This window comes from Trichomycterus rosablanca, chromosome 1 (genome assembly GCF_030014385.1).
Source record: "Trichomycterus rosablanca isolate fTriRos1 chromosome 1, fTriRos1.hap1, whole genome shotgun sequence".
Taxonomy (NCBI): domain Eukaryota; kingdom Metazoa; phylum Chordata; class Actinopteri; order Siluriformes; family Trichomycteridae; genus Trichomycterus; species Trichomycterus rosablanca.
In genome coordinates this window covers 41,695,289-41,716,220 of record NC_085988.1, presented here as the reverse complement: position 1 = coordinate 41,716,220, position 20,932 = coordinate 41,695,289, and the positions used below count along the sequence as shown (strand labels likewise).

The 20,932-nt window shown below is 37.0% G+C and overlaps 1 protein-coding gene across 1 annotated transcript; it reads left to right on the top strand.

Annotated features, from left to right (window-relative positions):
* Positions 1-4,266: 4,266 nt before the first annotated feature.
* On the top strand, positions 4,267-19,640 carry LOC134320698 (hepatic triacylglycerol lipase). The gene is made up of 9 exons (XM_063002287.1): positions 4,267-4,351; positions 6,756-6,937; positions 7,742-7,921; positions 8,866-8,983; positions 11,243-11,476; positions 11,597-11,842; positions 13,932-14,046; positions 15,046-15,264; positions 19,454-19,640. The coding sequence occupies exons 1-9, from the start codon at positions 4,267-4,269 to the stop codon at positions 19,563-19,565; spliced, it is 1,491 nt and encodes a 496-aa protein (XP_062858357.1). The 3' UTR covers positions 19,566-19,640.
* The last annotated feature ends 1,292 nt before the right edge of the window (positions 19,641-20,932 follow it).

Genomic DNA, 20,932 nt, shown 5'->3' with positions numbered 1-20,932 from the left:
TGTATAGGCATTTCTCATCTGTCTAGGATGGTGATTAGTGTTGTAGTGTAAATGCTACATTGTAGATTTTGGCTTTGAGGTTATATCAGCCCTGTCAGAAAAACTTTTCACAAGATTTTGGAGTGTGCCTCATTCAGGCAAATGGGTATCTGTGAGGTCAGGTACTGATATTGGATGAAAAGGCCTGGCTTGCAAATGTCATTATAATCCATCCCAAAGATGTTTATTTTGGTTGAAACAGGTCATTGAACGTACTCTACGTACTCTTTACGGAAAAAAAGAACCTTCCCCAATCTGTTGCCACAAGGTAAGAGATATAATTCATTTTATATAATTAATTTTATATACCTGCTAGCTATAGGTGTGGCCTAAACACCTGAATTAATTAGGAGGGATGTCCACATACTATTGGCTATAACGTGAATACATACACAATGTCCACATTATTAAAATATTTTACTTTAACACAATGGTTTATATACTTTTAATGACAATTAAGTTAATTACATCCATTTTTCAAAACAATAAAGTGTCTGCTTCTTTTCAACTTTCAGAAATGAAGAAATGAATTTATTTGAAGAAAAACATTTACTTTATATAATATGATTTTATTTGTTGTTTTTTGTATTTACATAAACATTTTTGTATTGCTTTGTATCTGCTTTTATGTATGAATTTGGCCTGCCACATACATTTGTTTTTACTTCACATATTGAATTATTAATACTTCATTATTGTGTAGCTTAAGAAATTTCTTTAAGCATTTCAATTATTATCAAGCACCAAACCGATAATGGAAAATCAGTTTTCTAATTAATTAATCATTTGATTAGTTTGATTGTACTTGAAAAGTAAAATGTAAAATGTAGATTTATACAAAGAAAGCTTTAAAATATTTTTGTATTAAAGGGTTTATAACTTAAATGAAACAAATCAATGAGGAGAAACTGAATGAAAAGAATTGATAAGCTGTTATGTGACTGATGCAATTATTAGTTTATATTTTATCAAAATAAAATGTAATACAGATTGAACAATGTGTAATAGAGGACCACCACCCACCTCTTTAAAAACCACTTTACAGAGAATTATGTTATTGTTGTTTTGCTCACAAAGTTCTGACTAACTGAAAAGTAAGGCTGCAGGAATCTGATACTCACTGACCAATGTAGAAACGGCACACCAGGAAAGACAATATTAGCTTTACACAGCTTGTACACAGCTGCCCAATTATGCTGTCTTAAACAAAAGAAACCCTGGCAAATGTGCTGGCACTAAAGGCCCTTCGGCTTAGAATAGGTTTACTTGTTTAATCAGTCTCCAGGTGAGTGTTCAGAAATGTGGTTAAAATCTGAGAGATCTACTATGCAGCTCTGAACTGTCTGAAATTGGAATCAGTTTGAGGCATATGGAAATAAATCTGCAGTGCTGACACTTTGATCCAGGCCTCCGGAGCTAATCAGAATTGAAAGAAGAAAATTAAGCTGGATGACAGGAAACAATGCAGATGATGCACTCACCAACAAGAACAGCTCTGTAGGATTTTTGTTTGAAGGGTTGTATATTTGCTTGCTTTTTTTCATTTGTGACTGACAATGTTAGCCTGTAGGTCATTTTGTACCCTGGACAGGATGTCTATCCATTGCAGTCTCCTCTGTTGTACAGGAACAACCAACCTGAGCGGGTAAGTACTAACAGTCTTTTATGAGTAATGTTAATATTATTTCCAAAGATTTTAGGGGGAATAAAAAGCATATATAACATTATATCTGAAGCTTTTTAGGCTGTACCTTTTAAACATTTGAACCCCTCTTTTTTAGATAATATAGTTTAAGGGGTTTTTTTGTCGTAATTGTCGTATTTTCAGTTTCAGTTTTAGTGTAGTTTTCTAGACAAGGCTGTACATGACTGCTGTGCATGACTACTTTATAGTAGGTGTGGAATTTCACCTTTTATTTGTACAGGGTGGTATAAAAACAGATGTGTACCTTTTGTGTAAGATAAAGTATGTTGCACGCACACTTTTAATGTGACCTGGCATTTAATTACAAGGTATTAAAGTATATATAGTTTCAGTGACTTCCCCAAAACATGCCTTGTGCTGTGCCTTACTGGTTCCCTGCCAAAGCTGCTCCACACCCACCAGTCTCTGACCTGGGTTAAGCTTTTTCTATATATAAAAAATAAGTAAATAGATTTAGTTTTTAAATCAACATTGGACTTTTATTTAAGCCTGGTTCTTTTTAAGCTTTCTACCAAGTAGCATACTTAAACAATTGCTTTTTAAAGTTCTAAATCTGGATATACACACATTGATATGGCTTGTAGGCAATGTGCAGCCATGTGCAGCCCATAAAACATGGGAGTGGGGGCAGCATTTCTTTATAGCCTATTGCAGCTGCCCGCATTCAGTTTAAAACAATGATGCTCGCCTACAAAGCCAAAAATGGACCAGCCCCAAGCTACCTTTCTGGTCTAATCTGTACCACGCAACATCCAAGCCACTAGTCTCGCCAGACTTGATCCTCCACCCAGGACTCGAGGAAGACAAGCATCAAGGCTCTTCTCTGTACTTGCACCCAAGCGGTGAAACAAACGTCCTCTGTCTGTCTGAACATCTGAGTCTCTTGCTGTCTTTAAAAACAATTAAAAACCCCCCTTTTTACTAAACACTTAGGCTGACTTGTACTTATTTACTAACACTCTTATTCATTTCTTGCCCAAAAAAAAAAAAAAAAAAAAAAAAAAACTTTTTTTTTGTTAGAACGGTTCTAACAGGTTTTAGCAGATTTGTGTTCTTGGAATGTTGTTTACTTAAACTAAAGTAAGGTAATGTTACTATAGAAGCACTTCTGTAAGTCGCTCTGGATAAGAGCATCTGCTAAATGCAGAATATGTAAATGTATTTTGTTTATATAATAATGCATTCGTGCCACCTGCAAGACAAGATCAGTGCAGCCCAGACAATATTGTTAAGAACATCTGATATAAACTGATACAAGGTATGTGGGAAAATACTTTGATTTATATCTTTTAACTACAACAATGCACAATAATGACATTAATTCACCCCTACTTAGTAATTTCTGCTCATCTGTAGTGTAGGGGGCCCACTGGGGGACAGAATCCCAGTTAATCAGTCCATGTAACTGAAATTCCTAATAAAACCCTGCCAATGTGTGTGTTTCAGACCAGTGTTTCTTAAGTTAATTTGTTGTCTGTGGGGCAGAAACCAGTCTGCCATGCCAGCTGGGGAAAAGCAGGTCATAGAAAACACACCCTCTCTGTTAGTGAGTAGAGTTGAAAAAACCTCAATGTTTTTTCTTCACTATATTTGCTTAAAATAGTACTGTGTTACTTTTATACTTGTGTGCGCTGCAAAACCACCAAAACACCTCAAGTACAAGCCCAAAAAATGAACTTAAAGACAACATTGTAAGACTAAATTGATATATTTTTTCTATAAATCTCACTTAGCATAGATTGATGGTACCAGAGACCCTGCTAAAATGCAAGTATGTAATAAGGTACTTTGCATTTACAAAACAATGAAATACATGCATTAACATACTTTTTTTTTTTTTTTAGGTTTAATCATTTTATCAACAATTCTTGTTCCCTCATAAAGCTTTTTATTTCCTATTTAGGGGCTGAAAAACTCAAATAATTCAATTCCCTTACGTCTGATCTGATTAGAAGGCTTATAGATTTGCTTAAGCAATTTAAAGTTTGGCAAATGCTATAATAATACAAATGCTGTAAGCACATAGCACTGTTTCAAACAGTCTTCATTAAATGTTTTAGCCTGCAGGTGTATGAAAGAACTTTAAAGGTTTCACAGTGTTCCTTTGATGAAACAACAAAAAATAAAACATGTGCAATCTACTCCTGCAACCTCATATGTAATTAAGATAAATATACTGTTTTTAATACATGTAACAACTTGAAATGAATAATAGATTATCATTTTTATTCATTAGTATAGCTGTTTCTTCTTGTGTCTTTTAGGTTACACAAACCATCCTTGTGTTTTTTTTCCTCCCCCCGTTAAATTCAGCTAGCCAATCAGGAGCAGGATTTTTTTTCTTTTCTTCTGCCTTAGTCCTTTGACACCACACCTACCAACCTTTCTTTCTGTCTCTTTCTTTCCTGGCAGTGACGCTCTTTCTGTGAATCACTTCACTAGTCAAGGCAGGTCTGAAGGTGTTTATCCATCCCTCTATAAATGGGAATGATTGTGAATTTTAAGTTAGACAGACTGGAACAATGACTGTTTTTATTAGGATCTTTTCTTTTCTCCTTCTCATCTGTATAATCACTGAGGCACTGAACAACAAAGGAAATACGACAGGTATGTGAAATATTTTCTGTGCTTAACAGACTGGGCAATCTATGACTATAACAGTGTAGGATATACAAGAAATTATCATATTACAAAAAGATACTAAACAGAAATACAGCAAATGGACAGATATGATGCATGGTTTAATTCAATTACATGCTGTTTATTTCTTTACAAGTAAATTACAAACTCAATTTTAAAAAGGTTGGGGCATCTTGTAAAATGCAATAAAAACAAAAATCTGTGATCTTGAGCCATTGTTTAGGTGAAGAAAATAGAAAGAAAAGATTTCCATTGTTTTCAGTTACCAACCTAATTGCATCTGGTTAATATGAACAATTTAGAATTTGTTGCATGCAACACAGTCAAACAAAAGTTGGGACAGAGGCATGTTTAGCACTGTCTTACATCACCTTTCCTATTAATTACAATTTTTAATAGTTTGGGAACTGTAGGGCAAGCTGTAGCCTAGTGGTTAAGGTGCAGGACTAGTAATCAGTAGGTTGCTGGTTCAAGCTTGTTTGTTTGTTTGTTTATTAGGATTTCAACGTCAAGTTTTATACTTTGGTTACATTCATGACAGGAACGTTAGTTGCCCCTTACACAAATTTCATCAGTTCACAAGGTTATATTGAACACAGTCTTGGACAATTTTGTATCTGCAATTCACCTCAATTGCATGTCTTTGGACTGTGTGAGGAAACCGGAGCACCCGGAGGAAACCCACATGGACACGGGGAGAACATGCACACACAGAAAGGACCCGGACCACCCTACCTGGGGATCGAACCCAGGACCTTCTTGCTGTGAGGCAACAGTGCTAACCAGCTGGTTCAAGCCCCACCACTGCCAGGTTGTTGCTGTTGGGCCCTTGAGCAAGGCCTTTAATTTTAGTTGCTCAGACTGTAACTGTAATGTAGGTCACTTTGGATAAAGGCATCTGCTAAATACCAAAAATGTAAACAGATATTAATTGTTGCAATTTTGCAAGTGGAATTGTTTTACCCATTACGTGACACGAAACTTCATCTGCGTAACAGTCTGTGGTCACAGTTGACTAAACCTTCTCTTCATTATGTGCCATACTGAATATGCAATATAAGAGACAGTGTACACGTCCCCTGTGTCTTTGAAGCCACGCTGTTGTAGTGCATGCCCTGGCATTGTCTTGCTGAAATAATCATGGACTTCATGGGAAAAGATAGTCTTTATGGCAGCTAAAATCCCAATATACACCTCTACATCAATACCACCTACACACATATGAGAGTTACTCATGCCATGGGTACTGATGCACCCTCATAACATGACAGATGTTGGCTTTTTCACCTTTCATCCAGATGGTCCTTTTTCTTTTTGGCACAGAGAACATGACATCCATTTTTTCCCAAAAACAAGCTGAAACGTGAACTCATCTGACAACAGCACATGTTTCTGCTGTCTTTCAGTCCATCTGAGATGAGCTCAAACCCAGAGAACGTAGCTGTGTTTTTGTGTAGAATTGATGTTCTGAATTATTTTTGCATAATAGAGATTCAGGTTGCATTTTTAGATGCAGCATCAGACTGTGTTAAGTGACAATGGCTTTTCAAAATACTCCCAATCCCATTATAATCTTATAATCTGCAATTTAAAGGCTTAAAGGTCACACATACATCAGTGGTTTCTGGCCTTGCACGACATAGACTGAGATTTTACTGGATTACCTGAATCTTTTTACAATATTATGTACAGTAGTGAAAGACCTCAATTATCCTGCTTTGAAAAGTGTGACAATGCTCTCACAAAGTTTGGCACAAAGAGTTGAGCTAGGACCCATATTTGCTTGCAAAGAACAACCCTTTGGTGGATCCTTATTTTATACCCAGTCATTATGCCCTCACCTGTTACCACTTCACCCTGTTATTGTGGAATGTTTCAACAAGATGTAACTTGAATATTTTATGAACATTTTACTCTTATTTTGCCTTTGTCCAAGTTTTTTAAGTGATGCAGGCATCAAATTTTAAATTAGTTCATATTTACATTCTATTAAATTGGTCAGCTAAAACAATAAAAGTCATTTCTTTATACATTTATATTTATGATACTTGTTTTTACTGCATTTTACAAAACGTCCCAACTTTTTTGCTAGAGATTAATTAAAGAAAAGCTAAGATTTTCTAAAATTTGTACACAGACTTTCAATCTCATTTTATTAACTGTTAAACGAGACAAACTGTATGTCTAGACATTTAAACACTGATCTATACATTCTCTAGCCTGTACTGTGAATGAACTATTAATGTGTTTAATAGCGACATAAAAACTACAATTATTTGTGTGTACAATTATTTAAACTGCTGATAATCACAAGGGTTCAAAACATTTTTTCAGAAATTGGACACTAAGCTCAGTTTTTATGCTTTTCTAGATGGATTTGATCAGTCTAATGAAGTGAAGCTTCCACTGGTGGTAAAGTCAACTTTTCACATGCATCTACAGGGAAATGTTTTTGAAGACACCTGTGCTATTATACCATTTAATCCAGACTCTCTTTACACTTGTGCCTACAACACAAGCAGCCCTCTGGTTGTTATCATTCATGGCTGGTCGGTAAGAAATGCTTAAATTTTTACTGCTACATGGTCAACAAATTGACTTTATAAAGGAATATATCTGTGTTGTCAAGCTAATTATCATCCAGAAAAGCACATAGGGAATCACTAAAGACAGCTAATTTAACTAATGAACTACTTTTCATGTACTGGTCAAGAAACAACATGCTAGCCTGGAGAGAAAGGAAAGGTATGATTGATAGTTACCTCCTTATCCCTTACGATCTGGTGTCTGCATGACTAGCAGAGGAAGTATGAAGTCATTAGGAATCTGCCACAAAAAAGTTACTGACAGCTTTATACAGGCCAGAGGTGGTCACACAAATAGCTGAACAAGGTCCATGTTTGCAATTAAAGTGCCATATGATCTCACTGAAATCCTAAGAGGTCCCAGAGAATGTAATAAAACTTATCAAAATAAACAATATCATGAAAAGCTGTAAAAACAAGCTCAGTACACATTTCTGCACATGTATTAATCATGATTTGACTGTAGAAAAATATCCAAAACTGAACATCCCATGGAGAGCTATTAAATTTATTTAAAAAAATAAAAACGGATATGGCACCACTGCAGCTTTGCCTAGAGGAAGCAATCTACCTACAAGTATTAAGCTGATAAGAAATCAAAAGGCCAGTGTAAAGTATTTTTAAACAAATCTAGAAGTTCAGTAGAGACGTCATTAAAGTTTGCATAACCTAGCTAGGTCAAGAGCAGCAGGTACAATAAATGATTTATATGGTTAATATGCTAGATGATTAAATACTGATATCTAAGACCATCTTAACTTGCTCTGTGTAGCTGAATGGAAAAATGGAAGAGTGGGTGTTCAGGATGGCTTCTGCACTTAGGACAAGAATGGAACATGTAAATGTGCTGATTAGTGACTGGAGACCGCTGGCTCTCAAACCATATCCAACTGCAGCAAAGAATGCTAGACAGGTGGGATGGGATGTTGCAAGATTGCTGAAGTGGCTGGAGGTAATGATTTTACATTTACAAAGATTTTCTGCAATTACACAGTATTGTTATAATCCAGTATAGCATAAATATCTTGTTGTGTTAAAATATGATCATGAAGACCTTTGCAAAATACCTGTAATTAGGATAGTATTTTTTATTAACTTTGTCCTATTCCCTACTTTAAATATGTGATTCTGTATCAAACCACTGGCCTGTTACCTATATATAATGTTGTTTTGTTATAATTTAGATGTAAACTGAAAGATACTGTAAATATTTATAAGATAAAAAATGTTTACTTGTATGTATTTTTAATAAATGCTGTCTAATGTAGTTAACTGACAGTTAAGTGGCCGGTTGTAAGGGGCAGTTGTAGTCTAGTGGTTAAGGTACTGGACTAGTAATCAAAGGGTCACTGGTTCAAGCCCAACCACTGCCAGGTTGACAATGTTGGGCCCTTGAGAAAGGCCTTTAACATTCAGTTGTTTGACAATATGCTGTCACAGTACCGTAAGTCGATTTGGATAAAACTGTCTGCTGAAAATGTAATGGCATTGCATAAAGAGTGTCTTTCTGTTAATTTGCATAATCTTTAGAAATATAGATACTGATACTGATAACTGACTTTGGGTGGTAAAATATGTTTAGTAGTTAATTATTTAATATATTAGATTCTCAGCCTGCTTATAATGTGTTATTTTAGCCTGTGACTAGTAAAGCATAACTCACACTTCTACTTTAGGTCTATTATACCTATAAATTAATGTTTTTTTGGTGCACCCTTAATTCGTGGTATTCGAAATGTTTAGATTTATATTTGCAGATTAGATTTAATGTTTTAAGACAAGGAACCACTTTGCATTTCTTTGTTGCCCACACTAAAACATAACATAGTGGTATGCAATTTTGCCAAACAAATGTTTTGTCTATCACAGTAACAAAGAAACCACTTCTCCAAACAGGAGACCACCCCCCTTACCATGGATAAGGTCCATCTGATTGGATACAGTTTAGGAGCACATGTGGCTGGATTTGCAGGAAGCCATTTTAAAGGAACCAGAAAGTTGGGCCGCATAACAGGTAACTTAAAACTGGAATCACAACAACTGATAGTACATATAATTTGTGGAGTTTTCATTAATAGGAATCAGAATAATCAAAAAGCATTGTGCTCAAAACAAGGCTACTTAGGCATTACTCGAGTTCTAGAAGAGAAGCCTCATTTTCTTCCACCAACATTGAGCTGTAGGAGTATTTGAAGAATAAAAAGCTACATGCCTATTTGAATTTGAGAACTTTGAACCAGAGGGATATAAATCCATTTTGACAAACTTTAAAGGAAAGCTACAATTACTGCACTTTGGCCTGCCTGAGTCCTTTAAGTAGATTTTAATAGAAGCTTTCCTTTAAATATTTTGGTTACAGACTCTATTAAAGCCATTATTTACATTTGTGCAACTACTTTACTTGGGCAAAAGTTTAAACACAGCCAAACATTCTACAGTCATGTGGGGTTTGTCTGTATTCTGCAGCTAGAACGACCTTTATTGTTTTGGAAAGGCTTCCTAATAGACTTAAACAACAAGATTCATTAAAAGTAGAAAGAAAAGATTTCCAGTGTTTTCACAGATCAATTTATACAGTCGAGTCACATTATTATGACCACTTCCTACTTTCAATGGCGGCAGCTCGTAACTCATAAAGGAAGTCTTGAGCTGGCTTGGTGGGTATATAAGGCTGTCTGCACATATATTCCTCATTGCTGTCATGGGTAAAAGTTCCATGGGTGAAATTGTCTTCCCTGGGGCGGATGGGATCTTCCAGCAAAACAATGCGACATGTCACACAGCTAGAAATGTCCAACACTGGTTGAAAGAGCATGAACAAAACTTTTAAATACTACCCTGGCCCCCTAATTCCCCAGACTTGAACCCAATTGAGCATCTGTGGGACCACCCTGATCATCGTGTTCGCTCTATGGATCCTCCCTCATGCACCTTTCAGCGACTGTGGGATGCACTGCAGTCAGCATGGCTCCTGATACCTGTTACAACCTACTAGGACCTTATTTAGTCACTCCCAGCCCGTCTAGCTTCTGTCTGTGCTGCACACCGCGGTAACTCTATTAATGAGACACTAATTGTTGTGGTTTTGCAAGTGGAATTTTTCTCTATTCTTGCTTGATATGAGACTTTTGTGGTTGCCATTGCCAAGTTTCCTTTTGCTTTATTTTTTTCTACTGGAAATCTTTCCTTATTTTTGTCTATGATTTATATCAGATACCTCCACATACCGGGAGGAATTAACACTGCTGGTGTCATGGTGTGGTAAATACAACCTGGAGCTAAACACACAAAAAACGGTGGAGATGATCATTGACTTCAGGAAAAAACCTTCTCCACTGGTTATACACGGATCCACAGTCAGCAGAGCCAAGTCCTGTAAATTCCTGGGCATGACCATCCAACAGGATCTTAAATGGGACAGGCATGGCACAGCAGTTATGAAGAAGGCCCAGCAGCGCTTGTACTTCCTGAGACAGCTTAAGAAACTTAGACTGCCTCAAGCTCTGCTGGTTCAATTCTACACTGCGATAATCAAGTCCATCATCACAGCTTCTATCACCGTCTGGCTCGGCGTCTCTGCACACCAAACGTAAGCTACAGTGAGATGTGCAGAGAAAATCATCGGCTGTCGTCTTTCCACCCTAGAAGATCTATACTCCTCTAGGATAAAAAAAGAGGGCAGGGGACATTATGGCAGACTCTTCTCACTCTTCAGAGGTTCTCTTCTCAGCGGAGACAGAGAGTGAGAGCATTAAAGACTCGAACAAACCGCCACCTCCACAGCTTCTTTCCCCAGGCAATCAACTTACTAAACAAGGACTACTCCCACATCCCTCCGTTTTAATAAATGCTCATGGGTTTCACACGAGCTTCCTGCATTTTTCATATTTTTATACAGTTAATGCACATATGCACCTTATGTGTAAATAATCTCTATTGCACAATTTTTATCGCTACTATATTGTTTATTTTATTCTATATATATAGATACCTTTTCTATTTTTTTTTACTTACTCCGTCAGTGTACCGTCAGTGCACACTTTGCCTGATGTTGTACTGTTCATGCTGCTGCTACATTGTTTATTGTTTATTATATGTTTAGATATAGTGTACCTTTTTATTATTTAACTTGTATGTATGTTGACACCTGCACCAAAAGAAATTCCTTGTACATCTGCTACTTAATAAAACGAATAAAAAGATTCTGATTCTGATTCTGATCAGTTATTATAAACGATTATAATATTAATAATAAGTTATTATTTTGGGGCAGGTCTGGATCCCGCAGGTCCCCAATTTGAGGGAGTTCCTGCTTTTGACAGACTGTCTCCCGATGATGCCAAGTTTGTGGACGCCATCCACACCTACTCTACGTCTAGTATTGGATTGGCAGTGGGCATCCGGCAGCCTGTGGGGCATGCAGACTTCTACCCAAATGGAGGCTCATTTCAGCCTGGATGCCACATGTTGGACATATATACCAACCTTTATCAATATGGACTGGAAGGTAGAACAGAATGCCATGAAGAGTATTGTACATACACACCACTCCTTTATGTCATCAGAGTTCTGAACTATCCAGAGTAACATTGTAATGTACTGTAATTATTCCTTTACCTGTCCACAGGTGTACCAAAGACTATTAAGTGTGCTCACCAGCGAGCTGTCCACCTCTTCACTGACTCCCTGCTGAACCAAGATCAGCAAATGACAGCTTACCGGTGTAGGGATGACAGTGCATTTGATCAAGGCCTGTGTCTGGACTGCAAAAAGAATCGCTGTAATACTCTGGGATACAGTGTTAAAAAAGTGTACACCGGTGTTAATAGCAAAGGGCTCTATCTAAAGACTGGTGCCCAAACTCCATTTAAAGGTAAGTGTTTTAACAGTAACGGATTTACAAACTTAATTTCCAAAAAGGTCGGGACATTTTGTAAAATGCAATGAAAAAGAAAAATCTAGCCTCATTCTGCACATGCTACAATAGCAGGGCTTCGTAGACATAAAGTGCATATGCTTGACTGGCCTGTCTGTAGTCCAGATCTGTCTCGTATTAAAATGTATGCAGAATTATGAAAAAGAGAATCAGACGATGGTGACCACAGACTGAAGTCTTGTATCAAGCAAGAATGGAGAAAATTTCAACTTGCAAAGCTGCAACAATTAGTCTCCTTAGGTCCATTAAAAGTCTCATTAATAGTAAAGCTAATAGAACACAGTTCTAAACAAACACACCTCAAAATAGGGTGAAAACTCTCATTTTAGTTGCTGCTTTTGACCTTTATTAAACAAAGCAAGTTCTGGATAAAAATAAATTGCACTTAAGGCAGCTACAAAAAAGGACTGTTTGGGTGGTGCAGCGGTTCCACTAGCCCACCACTGCTGAGATTCTGGTTTAAATGTTGCCTCTTCAAGGGATGTTATTCCTTTCATCCTTTAATCAAAGCAATACTTGCCAGAATTAGGGGCTTTGAGCTAGTGAGTGCAGAAGGAAAAGCATTAATTTAGCACTGATTTCTCTCTACTAGAAACAACAGTAGCAACTTGTACACACCCATAATAAACATTGTTAACCATTCAATTAATTCACTTGATTGTTCAATGTTAATTGTAAATGTCTTGTATTGTCTGTTTTGTTGTTTAACTGCTCTGTAAGATGTAAGGTGCCCTTGAGTGCTTTGGAAGGCGCCTATAAATAAAATGCATTATTGTGCAAAACCCTGTTAATCCCTGGTGTAAATGCAGATTAAGAAAGCATTTGTTAATGCGTACATTGCTAGACTGGTGGCTCATAGTACCTCTTCTAATTATTACGTTTAGGCATACTCAAACATTTCATCCTGTTGTACAGGCCTATGCATCAGCATTAGTGCCAGACCTCACAAATCGTCCCTTGACTGAGTGGGCACAACTTTTCAAGCCTTTCTAGATTAGTGGAGGCTGCTAATTAAAGATAATTAAAGCCAACAAAGCAGGGAAAGGCTTAAGATATTAAAGTGTTCCAGACCATTCATCATCTTAAATACCATTAGAATAAAAGTTTAAAGAATTTGGATATCAAGGCAAGGTTAGGAAAATCAAAAAAACTCTGTAATGACTCCTTGTTGGCAAAGCAAAAACCCCATATGACAGTCATGGACCTGAAGGTAGGTTTAGCTAAAACAGTAGTATTGGTGCACCATTTTTGTTTGTTTTCACAAACATGATCTGCATTGAATTGTAATCAGAAGGAAACCTGAAGTAGGCAAAGCAACATTCAAATAAGCCAAATGTTTCTGGAAGCAAGTGAACAGATAAAGTAAAATGGAAATCTTTGGCCACAATCATCAAGAGTAGGTTTGGGAAAACAGAACACCTTGCCAGCTGTTGAGCATGGAGTGGATCTATTAAGCTTTGGAATGTTGTGGCAGTCTGTGGCACAGAGAACATTGCATGCATTAATGCTGGTGCTGAAAAGAGACTTGCTTCTACATCAGGACAATGATCCAAAACAAAACTCAAACTCCACCATGAGCTACTTATCTATATGTAGATTTAAAAACGTTATTTATATGTAGATGCAAAACATTCCTAAATTAAGGTCCGGGGTCGATCCCCAGGTGGGGCGATCCTGGTCCTTTCTGTGTGGGTTTCCTCCGAGAGCTCCGTTTTTCTCCCACAGTCCAAAGACATGCAGGTGAGGTGAATTGGAGATACTAAATTGTCCAGGACTGTGTTCGATGTAACCTTGCGAACTGATGAACCTTGTGTAATGAGTAACTACCGTTCCTGTCATGAATGTAACCAAAGTGTAAAACATGACGTTAAAATCCTAATAAACAAACAAACGTTCATAAATTACATTTTCACTTCAAAACCAACAATGCATTTTGACCAGGGGTGCACAATGTTTTACTAACAAATGTAGATGTGAAACCTAGAATACACTGTTTATTGTCTAACTTATTTTGATGTCTGTGCAGTCTATCACTACCAGATAAAGGTCAAGTTCATGAATCCGATCGAGCACCCCAAAGCCTCTTTTTTGATTGCTCTAAGTGGGACCAAAGGAGAGAGCAATTATACAGACATGACTTTGTAAGTACCCATTTAAACACAGTATACAAAGAGCTGCATGAGAAGTGTTTATGACATTTTTGGATCATTTGATCATTCAGTGGCCTCCTGGATTGCAACATCAGCAATGCTGTAAAACACCACGTATATTAACATAAATCAGAAAAAGACAAGTCCAGACGAATTGATGCTGCCTAGAAAAAAATAAAAGGGAAAACAACAGCTCTGTAAGATAAGTCAATAATGGAATGCCACAGGCTGTCCACGTTGCTGAGTCCAGCTACATTATATAACCCAACACGTACAACACATTCAACAACACTGATGACACTGGTCCTAGATTGGAGATCACTTTCACTGATTAACGGTAAGGCCAGTCAGAACTTGCACAGGCAGAGATGTGTCTGCATGTGTGTTGGTAAACAAAATGTTCACGATATGCACTGTACCTACAGTAATTTCCCCTTTTTTCAGGTACCTTTGCATTATGGTTGCATTTAGTAACTGCTGCCCAGTTGCTGCTATGACATAAATCTCACTCACCACCCCCACCATGTTCATCAATAGGAAGGAACTACTTCAGAACAGATATTATTTAGAAGGCGTTCTATTCTCAGTTCAACAACACTAGACAGTGTCAGTATTTAATGGTAGTAGAAGTATCTGCCTAACTTCATTATTGTTTTGTAATTGAATACAAATGTATTCCTACAGTTATATTAAAAAAATTATTGGAATGTCTTTCCAGAAAAGAGAAAAAAAGCAGCACATATCAAGCAAGCTTAGTATTTATGTCCATAGATTTGATGTACTTTTTGGGTGTTGGGTGTCCACAAACCTTTGGCCATGTAAATGAATGCTGATATTACTGTCTGTTTATGAAGATACATATTTTTTTTCCTATAAACCAAAACTTGTAGCGATAATTTGATAAAAGCCTCTACACCTAAAAAATGAAAATACCCTTTTCTGTCAAATTTGACTCTAAAGTGACCCATGCTTTTACTTGTCGGCCACCAGGTCCCTGGAGCATGCTGAGAATAGGACATACTCCTCCTTGATAGCAGTAGACTCATTGCTGGGGAAGTTGCAGGCAGTAAAGCTACGCTGGGAGGGAGAGGAAAGCTGGGGCAGCTGGTGGAGACGGGTTACAACCATCATGGGCACTGGTGGCGACAGACATGACAAAGAGATCAACGTGGCCAAAATCCGGCTTAAATCTGGAGAGAACCAGGAGAAGTAAGTGTAAATTACTTCTTGGATGTGCTGTAAATGTGAAAACTAGATGAGTGGAATAATAATAATAATAAAAAAACATTTACCACAGTATTTTACATGCTAGTGACACTTTATACTACAGCCAACGGCCTGCTAATTTTAAGGCAAATAAATCAGTCTTTAAGGGATTGCAAAATAGAACCTAGTAAAAATGAGTTTAGTTTCTGCCAGATTACATTGTTTAAAAGTGCAGCTGGAATGTATAGAAGCATGTTAAAATAATTTAATGCCAGTATCATTTAAAGAAAGTCTATAAAGAAATTGCTCAAATACATGTACACTAACTGGCCAAGTCAAGTGAAGTCAAATATATTTGTATAGCACTTTTTACTATAGACATAGTCTCAAAGCAACTTTATAGAATTCAGGAGCAACAGACCAAAATCTCCAGTTGAGCAAGTCACAGTGGCAATGAAAAACTCCCTTAAAAATACAGGAATAAACCTTTAGAGGAACCAGACTCAACAGGGACCCGTTCCTTGGGTGGCCTGGGGAATAATTCGAATAAAGAGGTTTTACACAAACCATACATACACAAAAGTAATTAAAACTAAAAGCTATAATTAGCTACAAGAATAGAAGACATTATCAGTGCAAACACGACAGGTTTCCGTCATATCTATCAGGAACAGCAGTGTTGACATAGCAGTCTCGACTTGCAGGCTTCAACCTCAGGTGGGTAAACATTGTTACAGTCACATTATTAAAAACACCATACACATATTGAGTAGAACCTCCCTTTGGAATCTTCAGTTCTACAAGATCCCAAGATCCTATAACACAGTCATTTTCATAAAATCAGGGAACAATACTTCAAGCTGAAAATAGCCATTATATGATATTGTAAACATAAAGAAATGCACAGCATTCGGCAGCAGAAATTAGTCTAAACAACGTTTTCCAATCTTCAACTATCTATTTTTGAGAATGCAGCCTCAGATTTCTGTTCTTGGCTGACAGCAGTGGAGTCTGCTGTGGTCTTCTGCTGCTGCATTTGGCCATCAGCCTTAAGGTTCCACATTTTGTTTATTCTGCTCACCGCAGCTAGAAGAGAGGCTTTTTCATTGGAAACTGAGCACACTAATTATTGCAGTTTTGCAAGTGGAATTTTTGTCCATCTTTGCTTGATATGGGATCATAGCCACTTAACAGTAAGTGGCTGCCGTTGTCCGATTCTACTTTTCATGATGCTCCATATATTTTTAATAGGCAGTAGATCTGGAGAGCAGGCAGGCCAGTCACACACACTGTGTCCATAAAGCCACATGAGTGAGCTTGAATGAATGAATGAGGCCTGGCATTGTCTTGCTGAAATAACCACAGACTTCTTGTCTAAACTGTCATTGTACCTTCACACATATGCAAGTCACCCATGCCATGACAGATGTTAGCTTTTGCACTTTTTGCTGACAGTCAGACTCATCTGACTGCAGTTCACATTTTTACTGTCTTTCGGGCCATCTAAAATGAGCTTGGGACCAGAGAACTCAGCGATGTTTCTTTAAAGAATTGAAGTCTGACTTTCTCATTGAGTAAAAGTGTTTTAGAAAGCATGTCTTGATGCTAAAGATCTAAATAAATTCTTGTATTGAGAAACGTTCTTTTTAAACTAATTCTTTCTTGAATTTTGGCACAAAGCCTTGCGCCACGAATTATGTTTATACCCAATCATGATTCCCTCACATGTTACCAATTTACCTGCTTATTGTGGAATGTTTCAAAACATTATAACTGTTCTTTTTCTATAGCTGAATGATTGGAACTCCAGGGAACTTAATCTTGTTAAGACAACCAATTCCCCTTCCTCACTGCAGTATAAGAGCAACCTTTTTTCTGGGAAGACTTTCCACAAGATTTTGTCTCTGTTGAAATTCTTGCCCATTAAGTCAAAAAAGCATTTGAGGTTTGGTGCTGGACAAAAAAGGCATAACTCATAACCAACATTTCAATTTATCCATAATGTATTTAATGGGGTTGAAGTCAGGGCTCTGTGAGTTTCACCAAACTTTTAAAACTTTCCCTTTATGGAGTTGTCTTTGTGCAGTCATGTGGCCCAGCCAAAAAAAAACTTCCCTATATTCAAGGCATGTAGTTTATTGTATAAAATTGATTTCATACAGCTGTTAGCAATGTGTGTGGCAGAAAAATCTGAACTCAGTAATTAGTGGGTGTTCACATACGTTTGGCCATTTAGAGTACTACTCTATATAGTAGGTTATTTTAACCTCATAAACGGTTATGTTATAATTTGTGGGTTTATAGTATATATCTGCTGGATCAAAACTGTAAATATAGATTATTAAGATTATTAATTTGGTGGTACAAAAAAAATTTACTTGGACAGAGATGCAATTTTACAATCACTGTTACAGAAGAAAATTAGTTGAAAGAATTATTGAAATCTTAAATCTGTCATGACATACACGTTTCACAAAACCCCAGATCAGAGTTTCTTTCATTTACTTTGACTTTTATTTGATTGCAGACAGGATGAACCTGAGATATTTAATGTTTTATCTGCTCAACTTAATTTCATTTGTTAATAAACCTCCATTCCTGCATTTCAGGCCTGCAACACATTCCAAAAAAAGTTGGGACGGGGGCAATTTATGGCTAGTAATGAGGTGAAAAAACTAAATAATGATGTGATTCCAAACAGGTGATTGTAATCATGGTTTGGTACAAAAGCAGCATCCAGGAAAGGCTGAGTCTCTGATGAGCAAAGATGATCAGAGGATCTCCAGTTTGTCAACAAATGTGTGATAAAATGACTGAAATGTTTAAAAACAATGTACCTCAAAGAAAGATTGGAAGGGATTTGCATATTTCTTCCTCTACAGTGCATAATATCATTCAACCATTCAAGGAATCAGGAGGAATTTCAGTGCATAAAGGCCAAGGGCACAAGCTTAAGCTGAACGCCCATGATCTTCGATCCCTCAGACAGCACTGCATCAAGAACCTCCACTCAACAAGCACAAATGGCACTTAAAACTTTACTGTGCAAAAAAGAAGCCTTATGTTAACCATATCCAGAAGCGGCACCAACTTCTTTGGGCTTGGAGGCATCTAGGATGGACCATCACACAGTGTAAACGTGTATTGTGGTCAGATGAATCAGCATTTCAGGTCTTTTTTGTGTGCTCCGGACCAGAGACGAAAAGGACCATCCAGACTGTTATCAGCAAGTCCAAAAGCCAGGGTCTGTCATGGTATGGGGCTGTGTCAGTGCCCTTGGCAAATGTCATTTACACTTCTGTGATGGCATTGAGATCTTAGAGCAACACATGCTGCCTTCAAGACGTCATCTTTTCCAGGGACGTCCATGCATTTTTCAGCAAGACAATGCAAAGCCACCTGCTGCACACATTACAAAGGCATGGCTGCAGAAGAAAAGGGTACGGGTACTGGACTGACAGTCCTGACCTGTCCCCAGAGAATGTGTGGAGAATTCTGGATTTTGTAAAGTTGCTTTGAGACAATGTCTATTGTAAAAAGCGCTATATAAATAAAGTTGACTTGAAACAAAAAAAGCGACAACGACGACCCAGTACTGTTGCACATCTTAAGATGTGTTTGCAGGAAGAATGGGACAAAATAAAAGCTGAAACACTTAATCACTTGGTATCCTCTGTGCCAAAACATCTTTTAAGTGTGGTGAAAAGGAATAGCAACATTTCAAAGTGGTAAACGCTTTACTGTCCCAGCTCTTTTTGGAATGTGTTGCAGGACTAAAATGCAGGAATGGATGTTTATTAATAAATGAAATGAAGTTGAGCAGACAAAACATGAAATATCTCAGGTTCATCCTGTCTGCAGTCAAATAAAAGTCAAAGTAAATGTAAGAAACTATGTGTTTTTTTTTATTATTTGCATTTTCCATGCTGTCCCAATTTTTTCTGATTTGGAGTTGTATAAGTGTATGTAAACTTTGCTTCCACCTACAGGTGAAGTCAAAGTTCAAATCTTCAACAAGATGTCAATGATGCTGCTCAACATTTTAAGTGTATACTACCACCTAGTGTGACTTCCATGCACATACATTTTAAAATAGTGATTGGTCGGTGAGGAAGAATGCCTCTACAGTAGTACCTGCTTGTTTATGTATTACTACTAGAATGTAACTTTTATTTTGTTCTTCCTCTTTCAGGACATGGTTTTGTGGTCCATCTGGGGATATTACACACCTCAAGCCAAAAGAAGACCAAGAGTTTCTTCGTTGTCAAGATATTTTTAAAAAGCTTAACAGTGCTAAATCTTAAGACAACAAAAGGACATTAATGAGAAAAACCATCACAATACATTAAATAAACCAATAAAAACAAATGTCAAAAAGATATCTGGTGGTTCAGAAGAAATGCCTTTATGTTACAAGTTATTATTTGAACTGACCATTTTTATTAATGCATTTCAAGTACTCAAAATTACATCTCTTTTGCACAATACGATTTTAAATGTTAAGTAAAAATGTTCAAAGTGAACAAAAATTTAGGTACTGTATAAAACACAGTTAACATTAACAGACAGTAGTAATTTTTTTGTTCGTTTCTAACTTTTGTGGTCTTTCTGCCTATATCACCTACAATATTTTGACTCAATTCAGACAACTTCAGTGCACTTTTTCTATTAAGATCCACCAAGACTATACAAAATTAAAGATAAAAAAAACCCCATCAGATACAGGCAGGTATTCCCCCTCCATCCATCACATCACATGAGAAACAGATCAAAAAAAGAGAAAAACTATGCATGTTGTATTACAATATGCTCATTGCTGCAGTAAAAAGTTAGCACTAATCTATTCTGATCAATGGAACTGAAATAAAACAAAACAAAAAGTTTTCAGAATCAGTCACTATATGGTCACATCAGAATTCCGAAAAAAAAAATGAAAAAAAAATAGACATACAAGTATCAAAATCTCATATTTATCTTTAAAATCGAAAAGAAATCATTCAGGAACTGTACACAGTATACAACAGAGGAAGGTTACAGATTTGTCAATAGAGCAGCATTCACGATGGCATCCTAGCTACTCTATGACTCTTTAAGACAAAGATCTCCCATTAGATCTCACAAAGCACAGCCCAGTCATTTCAGAGAGCAGATTTTGTTTGATGCATGAAAAGAAAGTCTCAAAGAAAAGTTTAAATGGGCCTGAAGTCATGTCTGAACCGTGTATAAGTATGAAATCCTAAATATTGGAAAATGATTGCTACAGCTGTTACAGTAATAAAAATTATATTGTGTAATCGAGACAATCCTATTTAGGTAGTGAGACAGTACAAGGTCAAGAGATATTCCAGCTATCAGTTTTTGAAATGGCTAAGACTACCATTCATATAATTCACAAAAACACAGCAAGCGTTTATGCAGATAGTGGTGGTGGGTTGATGTCAAGGGGTCTGTAAAGGGGTACTTTTTGCACACTGTGTTGCGGATTTGATTTAACATAAGTATAACTGGCATTTTATCCACCGATCTACCCTTGGTGCAGCAGTTAAACATTCTAACCCACCAGTGCTGAGATTTCAAGCTATTGAGTGTTGGCGAGGGCATGTGACAGCCTCAGCCCTCCTAAATCGGGGGTGGGTGACAGCAGCAACAAAAGAAATATAAGCTCCCACTG